The sequence below is a fragment of the Dryobates pubescens genome, chromosome 19 (assembly GCF_014839835.1).
Source record: "Dryobates pubescens isolate bDryPub1 chromosome 19, bDryPub1.pri, whole genome shotgun sequence".
Classification (NCBI taxonomy): domain Eukaryota; kingdom Metazoa; phylum Chordata; class Aves; order Piciformes; family Picidae; genus Dryobates; species Dryobates pubescens.
This window is the reverse complement of record NC_071630.1, coordinates 469,670-479,793: the sequence shown is the minus strand read 5'-3', so window position 1 is coordinate 479,793 and position 10,124 is coordinate 469,670. Positions and strand designations below refer to the sequence as shown.

At 52.9% G+C, this 10,124-nt stretch overlaps 1 protein-coding gene across 1 annotated transcript; it reads right to left on the bottom strand.

Annotated features, from left to right (window-relative positions):
* Positions 1–8,517: 8,517 nt before the first annotated feature.
* LOC128898179 (olfactory receptor 14A16-like) lies at positions 8,518–9,282 on the bottom strand (the record flags this gene model as incomplete). The annotated part of the gene is made up of 1 exon (XM_054170271.1): positions 8,518–9,282. A coding segment is annotated over one exon (765 nt), but the record flags the coding sequence as incomplete, so codon positions are not given.
* Positions 9,283–10,124: the final 842 nt, after the last annotated feature.

The window sequence follows — 10,124 nt, the reverse complement described above, 5'->3', positions numbered from 1 at the left end:
AGTTCTGTGGGATTGGCAGAGGACCAGCAGGAACAATACAAGACAGAAGACATGGGGACAGCAATGTTGATAAAAGGACAGCAGATGGCATGGCAGCAAAGACCAAGACATGGAAGGATTTTGTCTCTCAAATAAGGCTTTATCCTTCTAATGCCTGTGTGTTACTGAGTCCTAGATGAGGACCATGGTTAACCTTTTCAGCACAGGTACATTTTGGAGTGAGCATTCCATGTCCATGCAGGTTAGTGAAGGATACTGCTGTATGGCTATGGGAAGCACTGAGTTTGATTTTCTCACTTCACATTCAAGACCCTCCCAGGACTTCTCAAGGACACCTCACTGAAGTGGGCACATGGCTTCATCTCTGGCCCTGGGGAAGAAATGTCCCCAAAAGTGGCTGGTCACCAGCATGGGGGTGAATGTGCCAGGTGAGGGAGGGGCTGCGGATGAAGCCCTTGCTGCAGTCTGTGCAGGGGAAGGGCTCTCAGCAGTGTGGGTGCAACGGTGCTGGCTGAGGGAGGCTATCTGGGTGGAGCTCTTGCCTCAGGCAGCTCAGAGGTGCAGCTGCTTCTGGCTGCGGATGCAGCAGTGCCAGATGAGGTTGGAGCCAAGGGTGAAGTTCTTGCTGTAGTCACCACCTGACAGAGGGCTGGGCACTGGGCTGGGGGCAGTGGGGCTTCAGCAGCTCCAAGCTGGGTGGGAAGCTTTGCCCACCCTCAGGGCACTGATGTGGCTGCTTGGGTGGCACAGGGGGGCTGATATGGGTTTCCCATCTTCCTCCTCTTTCCCTTCTTTGTCCTATTCCATATCATCCTCCTCTTCTTCCACATCATCCCCTTTTTCCTCCACATAATTATTGTCATCCTCCTGCTCCTAATCCTCATATATTTCATCCTTGCTGTCCTCATCCATGTCTTCATCAACCACTTCTACTATTCCTCAAGGCTGAGCTTTGACTCCTCCAAATTATTCTTCAGATGATGATTCTCCTTTAAGATCTAGTCCAGGTCCTTCTAGGAGGCCATGCTGCTGAGAGGAATGGTCACCCCTGTACTCTTGGGCAAATTCTTGGGGACCAAGTGACTGAGAAGCAAGGACACTGTGTGTGACTTCTTGCAATGGAGGGATCAGAGCCCTAACTCCTGTGCTGTGTCCCCTGGTTGTAGTGCTGATGGGGCTGACACCCCCAGGACAAAGCCATCCCAACCATCCCCCTCTGGCCATGCAACTGATACCTGACCTCCTGGGGCTCAGGGAGACGAACTTCTCAGCCAATGACCTTCAAAGCTCCACAAGTGGTGAAGTGTGGTTTGGGAGGAGGGTCTGGAGGGGGTTGGGAGGTGCTCAGGAGTCAGCTGGAGCCTGGGATCTTGCTGCTGTCCCAAAGTTGGGTTCTTTACCTTCTGGCCTGTTCCAAGGAGCAGATCTGCAAACTTTGCTCCTCCCCAGCACAGAGGAGCAGGGCTGATGGAGAGAGGCGAAGGATATGAGCCCAGCCAGAGAGAAGCAAAGGGTCCAGATGAGAGGACTGACCTGCAAGGAATGGTTCAGCCCTGATCAGGACTCTCCCAGCCTTGAATTTCCCTCCCTGTGGCTTGGGGGTTTGTCACCTCCTGCCAGCTCAGTGCATCTGTGCTTGGACCACAGCCAACAGGGAGGTGATAGAAAACTCTGAAGGTCAAAAACTTCAGGGTCTGTGCAAGTGGCGAAAGATCCCAGGATGATTCAGCATTCAAGGTTCTCCAGATCAGAGAAACACCTGATGAAAGTCAATGATCTCCACCTCTCAAAACAGTGACCCTCAAGCCAGAGCCTTGGAGCTCTCCTGGATCACAGCAGCTGTGTCCAGCATCTCCCCCACTCAGACATCTCTCAGGCACAACCTGCACCAAGGGCCAGCACCAAGTCAGACTTCTCCAGGCTCAGTTCTCATCCTCTGAGAATGTTGAAACTTTGTGAGTGTTTGCCCTGAGCTCCAGGAGAAGGAAACTGAACTCCAGGGCAGCCTCTCTGCCAGCCACCTCTCCACCTCTCTGTGTCTTTGGACAGACATCTTTGCTGTCACCATGTTGGGGGCCTCTATGTTCCACTGGACCCAGCTCTGTCTGTCCCTGTGTCTGTGTGCTTGGTGCTTCTCTCCAGGCACAGCCATAGAAAGAGATTTGAATTCAGGATTGGTTCATGAGGAAGGGCTGCTAGGATCCAACCTTTTAATCTGCTTCTCACTCTCAAGAACTCTTGACTAGCTGAGAAATCACAGCCATGGCAGAACTTGTTGGCTTTGCCTCATCCTTGTGGACAGGCAAGCTGCTGAGAGACAGCTTGTGCTGAGCAGATGAGTCCAGAGGGCTTGAATTGCTGAGGCAACTTTCTCAGCCTTGGCTTTGCTTTGCTTCCAAAGAGGAACAATTCTTCTGTGGCGGTGTGCAGGCAGTTCTCTAAGGAGAGCAGGGGGCAGCTGGTGCCATGGAGCTGTGAGCTCCAGCTGCAGAGAGCAGTGGGGAAGTCTGACGCAAGGAGCAGGGATGGAAGGCCCAGGTGGGCAGTTGACAGCAATGGGGAGGTTGGGGAGGGTAAGGAGCAAAGTTGTCCACTCAATGTCAGCCCTCAAAGGACAGCTTCTCTTCCCAGTCCAGACCCCCTGAGCAGACAGCCTGCATCATTCTGGCTTGGTGGATGCTGCTGTCACCTCTGCCCTCATCTGAGAAAGAATCAAATAGTTTACCATCAAAATCTGAGCTTTGTGAAGTGCACTTTGGAAATCTGGAAGTAAACCAGAAAGACACAAAGAGCTCCTCAGGGCACTTGGGGATCATTCCATGAACCTCAGGTACTGAGAGAAGAGTGAAGAAACTGTGCAAGAAGTAAGAAGCAAAACACAAAGTACCTTGAAGCATTGATTGGCCCCACTGAGGCTTGGTACTGCCAAAGCCTCCCCAGGGACTCGTTAGAGCAGCTCAGGAGAGGCTGTGATTGCAGCAGACAAAGGCAAAGTGCAGGAGAGCAAACTCTGGCTCTGGTTTCTGGAGCACAAAGGCCAAGGCCTGAGCACAGCCCCTGGGCAGGCAGATCCTCTCCCTCATGTGTGGGTCAAGGCTCTTCAGGTGCAGTGGGGGTGGGCTGTGGGTTTCATAGCAGCATAGCATGGCCTAGGTTGGAAGGGACCTCAGAGCTCCTCTGTTCCAACCTCCCTGCCATAGGCAAGGATGCCTCTCCTATAGACTCAGCTGCTCAAGGCCTCATCCAGCCTGGCCTACAACACCCTCAGGAGAGGGCATCCTACCTGGGCAGCCTATTCCAGAGTCCCACAACCCTCATACAGAAGAACATCTTCCTAAGACCCAGTCTAAACCTCCTTTTCCTCACCTTCAAACCTTTCCCTCCTGTCCTGTCACCAGACACCCTCATGAAAAGTCCCTCTCCAGCCTTCCTTTAGGATCCCTGTAGGGTTTGTGATGCTGAGTGGAGGACAAGGGCCTGACAGTCCCCAGCCTTCCTGGGGCTGTGGAAAGAGGCAGTGAGGCCCTCCCAGTGCCCTAGGACAACATCTCCTCACAGGCCTCGAGGGCAGAGAATTGCCATAGTCAAGAGGGCACAGCCTTGGCTTCTCTTCATCACTCCCACCACTGCCATTGCCCTTTGCCAGCTCTACCACAGCTTTGTCCTGCACTGTCTCACAGCTGCTTCTCCTGCCCTGCAGGCTGCAGGCACTCATCTCACTTCCCCACCTTGGCCTTTCCATGCCTTCACTGACACCTGCCCACACTCACACTCTGCTCCTTGGGACACAAAGAGAAGGGCTGATCCCAGACTCCTGATGGAGAACTCCTCAGGCCACAGCACTGCCCTTTGAGAGAGGTTTCTTGCTCCTCATGGCCAGTCTGCACCTGCCAGGCTGCACCATCTGGCAGTGTTCCTCTCTCCTGATGTCTCCTACCTCACAAGGAGCTCCCAAGGCTGCTGGCCTTGCAGTTTCTTGGCTAGACAGCACCAAGCCCTGTGGCTGCTGCTGTCCCATCAGGTACTCAGGCAGCAGAGACACAGCAGCCAAACCATCAGCCCCTTCCTGCAGTCAGCCCAGGCCCTTTGGCAGAGGGCATCTCCCAGATCACTGTGCCCATCTGCCAGCCATGAGCCCAGGGCTGCCCTATCAGCTCCTGCAGACACAACTGACCTCACAGTCCCTTTGCCAGCTGTGTTCCTGCTGTTGGCCAATCCTCTCAGGAGGCAGAAGTGGCCTCACCTCCCCCTTCCCAGTCCTTGGCTTCCTACTGAATGGTGAGCTCCTGAGACACAACTGAGCACAGGATTGCACACTCAGCCATCAGCCTCCTTGTGGCCAGAGCCTGAGCAGATCAGTTTCACCAGTTCCATCTGGGAGATTGCCTACCCAGGGTTTGAGTGGAGAAGCTGATGGCTCTGTCCTGCTGCATTTGTGGAGACTCCTGCACATCCTCTTGTCCAATGATCCTGCTCAGGGCAGGGTTAAGCAGGTGAGGTCCCTCAAGGGCTCTGCCCAGTGTGGCTTCATCTCCAGAGGGGCTGCAAAGGCCCTGGCTCAGATGGTGCAGGGAGTTCATGAAGACATTCTACACTGCTGGCCCAAGGGCTTGCCCTGAGGGATGCCACTGGGAAGTGTCTGACAGAAGGACTCTGCCCTGGTGACATTTGGGCTTCATCCACCTCCCAGCCACCACCTCACCCATTTCTGCACTCCAGCTCTTAGAAGTCTGGCTCTAAAGAGACTATGGGGGACCATGGCAAAGCCCTGGCTAAGGTCCAGGCACAAAACATCCCCTTCTTGCCCCTACCCATATGGGTTCAGCAATACCTCTCTTGTCCTGCAAGGGCCTGCAAATGGCTGCAGAGGTGTTTGAGCCTTCACCTTCCCAGGGACTGTGCTGAGGGTGACCAGCCTGCAATGTTCCCCACCCTCCTTTTTGGTGTTCTTGAAGAGGCCTTTTCCAAGGAGCCCAGAACCTCTGGGATGGCTCTGTGCACATCTCAGGGCACAGTCCAGCAAGGGTGATGTAAGCAGACAGGAGCCTGCCCAAGCCATCTGAGATGAATCTCCCTGGGCCAGTAGGGTTTGTTCTGGAGTGACACACAGCAATGTCCCAGCTCTGTCAGGTGTCCACATCTGAGCTGGCCTCACAGACCCTAATGGACTGTGGGATGTTCAGAGACAGAGTCTTTCCCCATCACTCACACAGGCCCTACCTGGCAGCAGTCAGAGAGTCTCCCTGGCCTCCTGCTGCCCCTGCCAGAGGCTGGGAGGCTCCTCATACCTCCAGTGCCTTGGTACCTCCAGCAATAACTGGTGGTGTTTGTAGTCACTAAGGTTCATCCAACCTCATCTGCTGACATCTCATCTGCACAATGCAAACAGGCACTGCTGACCTCCTGAGGCCATGTCCTCCTGTGGAGGGACAAAGAGTCTATCCAAGCTGAGGTGTGAGGCTGCTGCTGGAAACGGTGGTTTTGAAGGCTAGTCTGGGATGACTGCCCTGGGACAGCTTCCCCAGGGTGTCCAGTGAACACGAATACAGTCCAGACCCTTCTCTGCTGATCCTTCAGGTCACTTGCAGGAGGCCTGGCTCTGTGAGGACACTGCTGTGTGCCCCAGCCCTGCACACTCACACACTTTAGCTGTTCCCTGCTGTTTGCATCTGTTGGACAATTTCTTGGGCCTGCTTTTGAAGGAAACTTTGGAAGAAGACCTAAGGCTTCAGACACTGCCCCAAGCAGATCACCTGTCTGGGTGGAACTGCTCTTGTGGAGGCCATCTGAGCCAAAGAAGTTCCCATGGACTGTGTCTGCCTGTGGTCATGGGACTGCCACGCAGCAGGATGGTGCCCAAGCTGCCAGAGCACTCAGGCCTTGCCCCAACACAGAGGCTCAGCAGGAGAGTGTGGAAGTGGAAAGAGAACAGCCCTGGACAAACAAGTGCTGGTGCTCCCTGAGCAGCTGCTGTGCTGGGATGCTGCTCTTCTCCAACTCTGCACACAGGAGCTGCCCCTAAAGCTCCAGTCTTGGAGGAAGGATCTCAGGAAAAAAGATACTACTGCAAGGCCCTTTACTGTGTTGAAACAAACAAGGAGCAGAGGTCCACTTACACAAACTTCTGGTCAGAAAGAAAGAGAATGAATTAGAAAGTGTAGGATGAAGATATAAATAGCAAAAAACTAGACTCCCGCACCAGAAAGTACAGAAGCCAGGCTGGGCCTGCACTGAGTGACAGCAGAATTGCTCTGCAGGAGAAGACAGAGTTTATTGTTTCTGAGAGCATCCAGGGATCAGCTGGCTCAGGGCAGCCTTGAGCTCCTGGTTCCTCAGGCTGTAGATGAGAGGGTTCACTGCTGGAGGCACCACTGAGTACTGAACTGACACCGCCAGGTCCAGGGATGGGGAGGAGATGGAGGAGGGCTTCAAGTGGGCAAAGAAGGCAGTGCTGAGAAACAGGGAGACCACAGCCAGGTGAGGGAGGCAGGTGGCAAAGGCTTTGTGGCATCCCTGCTGAGAGGGGATCCTCAGCACTGCCCTGAAGATCTGCACATAGGACACCACCATGAACACAAAACAGACAAAACTGAGCAGACACCAACTTGCATAAGGCCCAGGGCAAAGCTCCTAGGACCAAGCACCTTGGAGCAAGCACCTTGTAGCTGTTGTCTCTGCCAGGCCATCTGCCACTGCAGAAGAGCCTGGCTCCAACACCTCTCCAGGCAGGTCTTGTCTGTCTTGAGACTGCCCTGTGCCTGCCCTTCATCAGGCCAGAGAGGCCCAGCTGCCTCCAGCTTGGCACACTGCTCCTGTGCTGTGGGCCCTAAGCCCTTCATGAGAGAATTTCTCTGCACTTCTCCACTTTCTCCACCCTCTTTTAGAAATGGGAATCTCACCACCTGATGTGGCTTCTATCATGACTCCCATGCCCCCCTCCCAGGGACACTGCCCAGCTGGTCACATCACAGCCTGTCCAGAGGCATGAGGTTGTTCTGCCCCGGTGCAGACCTTGCCTGCCTTGGCCTTGTCAAACTTCAGGAGGCCTTTGATGGCCAAATCCACTCACGTGTGGAGGTCCCTGTGGACTGGCATCCCAGCATGACAGCATTTAAGGTTAGAGGGCCAGTGCCTCAAACAAGTTAACAATGTGGGGGATTGCAGGACACTACAGGCATGGAATGAAAACTGTTCCATGGAGTTGCCACCCAAGGGGGTAAATACCACAGGAACCTCAGCAATGCTATCAGAAGGCACAACCCCAGAAGTGCAAGGCCAGGAGGGTCAGAGGTTCTTTGTGGAGTGCATTACAACAGTAACAGAGAAGATCTTGAGTGAAGCAAAGGATGTGGTCAGTGCTGGCTGGGATACCCTGTGAGAAAGCTCTGCACTTGATGTGAATGAGTGCTGTGATCAGGGAGAGTCCAAGGGCTTTCCCTAATTGGAAGCTATAAAGTGCAAGGGAGGACAGCAGCAGTCAGGCTGGAAGGGACTTCAGGAGGTGTCTCAACCAACCTCCAGCTCTAACTAGGATCACAGCAGATTCCTCAGGGTTTGAGACAAACATGTAGTGGCCACTTCCTGGGGCAGAGCTCCTGCACACTCTGGAAAGCAGCTTTCAGGGTTTGATTATCCTCCTGTTGGAAAACTTTCTCTCTCTGTGTAGTAGCCTCGACCTCATCAGTTTCAGACCATTGTCTATTGTCCAAGTGTCCTGAACAATGGACAAGAGCCTGACACATTCTTCCCAGGATCAGAGCCTTGCTGCTGCTCATTCCTCCCAAGATCTTCCTTTTTCCAGGCTGGACAAGCCCAGCAACCTCTACTGGGACTCTACCTCTTTACCTCTGCACACAGGAACTACCCTGCAGCTCCACAGAAGCCTTGGAGGAAGGAACTCAGAGAAACAACTCCCTGCAGGGTACTTTATTGTGTTGAACACCCAGGGATCACAGCTCCTCATGTCTGCAGCCTCTGGGTCACAGCATGTTGGAGAATGGTTTGAGCAAAAGGGGACATGGTTCCCAGGAACACCTGTGCAAGCCAGACCTTGAAGGACTTTCTGTTATTAATATAGCAATGGAGTAGGAGTTGTGGAAAAGTCTGATGCTTGGTATGCTGAAGTCAAGCTGCCCCTGAGAAGGAAGGCAAAGAGCTGGGAAAAAGAGCAATTAGGAAATTCCACAGAGTAGTGCAAACAATGATGTAACCCTTTTAGAAAGTAACCATTAGTGTGTGTGTTAAATTAGAATAGAATTAACTATGTATAAGTCTATAAATAAGGAAGTGTGGAACAATAAAGTTGGATTTCGTTGATCATATTGATCTGTGTCGACCCCTTCTTGCAGCAACAGCAGACAGGACAACACTGAACCAGAAATGGTCTGAAGAAAGACATTTGTGTGGCAACAACATTCTCACAAGGGGAACAGGACCAGCAGCAGCCAGAACTCAAGCAACCTGGCTGGGCATGCACTGAGTGATAGCACAACTGCTCTGCAGGAGAAGACAAAGAGCTTATTGATTCTGAAAACATCCAGGGCTCAGTTTGCTCAGGGCAGCCTTGAGCTCCTGGTTCCTCAGGCTGTAGATGAGAGGGTTCACTGCTGGAGGCACCACTGAGTACAGAACAGACACCACCAGGTCCAGGGATGAGGAAGAGATGGAGGAGGGCGTTAGGTAGGCAATGGAGCCAGTGCTGATACACAGGGAGACCACAGCCAGGTGAGGGAGGCAGGTGGCAAAGGCTTTGTGGCGTCCCTGCTGAGAGGGGATCCTCAGCACTGCCCTGAAGATCTGCACATAGGACACCACAATCAACACAAAACAGACAAAGAATAAACAGCCACTGGCCACAAGAAGCCAAAGTTCCCTGAGGTAGGATGTGGAGCAGGAGAGCTTGAGGATTGGGGGGATTTCACAGAAGAACTGGTCCAGAGAATTGCCCTGGCAGAGGGGCAAGGAAAATGTACTGGCTGTGTGCAGCAGAGCATTGAGAGCCCCACAGCCCCAGGCAGATGCTGCCAGGTGGAGACAAACTCTGCTGCCCAGGAGGGTCTCATAGTGCAGGGGTCTGCAGATAGCAACATAGCGATCGTAGGACATGATGGCGAGGAGACAAAATTCTGCTGACATGAAAAAGGAAAAGAGAAAGACCTGAGCAACACATCCTGCATAGGAGATGTCCTGGGTATCCCTCAAGGAATTGTGCATGGATTTTGGCACAGTGGTGGAGATGGCACCCAGGTCAAGGAGGGCGAGGTTGAGGAGGAAGAAGTACATGGGGGTGTGGAGGTGGTGGTCCCAGGCTATGGTGGTGATGATGAGGCCATTGCCCAGCAGGGCAGCCAGGTAGATGGCCAGGAAGAGGCAGAAGTGCAGGAGCTGCAGCTGCCTTGTGCCTGAGAATGGCAGGAGGAGGAAGTGGGTGATGGAGCTGCTGTTGGCCATCAGCTGCCTCTGGCCCTGGAGACCTGTCCAAGGAGGAAAGGCAGTGACAAGTTAGGGCACACTTCTCTCAGCCTCATTGTAGCCCCTGTCCCTGAGCTGCAGTTTCAAATGCAGCAGGGACCCAGAATTGCCATGAAGATTCCTCTGGTGTCAGAACAGAAAGTGACCAACAGCCCAATCCCAGAGAACAAGAGTCCCATTGTTGGGTTGAAATTTCCCCCCAGCATTAGCTTTGCCAGAGCAGCTCAGTGAGAAGCAAATGAAGCTGTATTGACACGCAAGAGCTACACTCTACAATGGAGTGCAGTGAACAGGTGCAGAACATCCAGGAGTTATAATATTAGGTATTTACAATTAGCAAACGACACAAAACCCCCCTGGTCAGAGACCAGGGAAGCTGTTTCACTGCCCCTAACCTCTACGCCCCTATTCCATGAGAGCAAGGAGGAGTGGAGAGAGAATAAAAGCAGTGGGTTAGACTTCGCCAAGGGCAGCCAAAGCAGGTGATCTCTCCCAAGAGAGAGAATTGTTATGGTACAGCTCCTCTGATTCCAGATATTTATCCAATCAATTTGTTTAGAATAATCTTTTCTTTTCCTTTTCACACCCAAGAGTGATCTATTTATTTTGTTTCTACTTTGCTGCTCAAAATCTGTACATAAATTTTAAAGGCA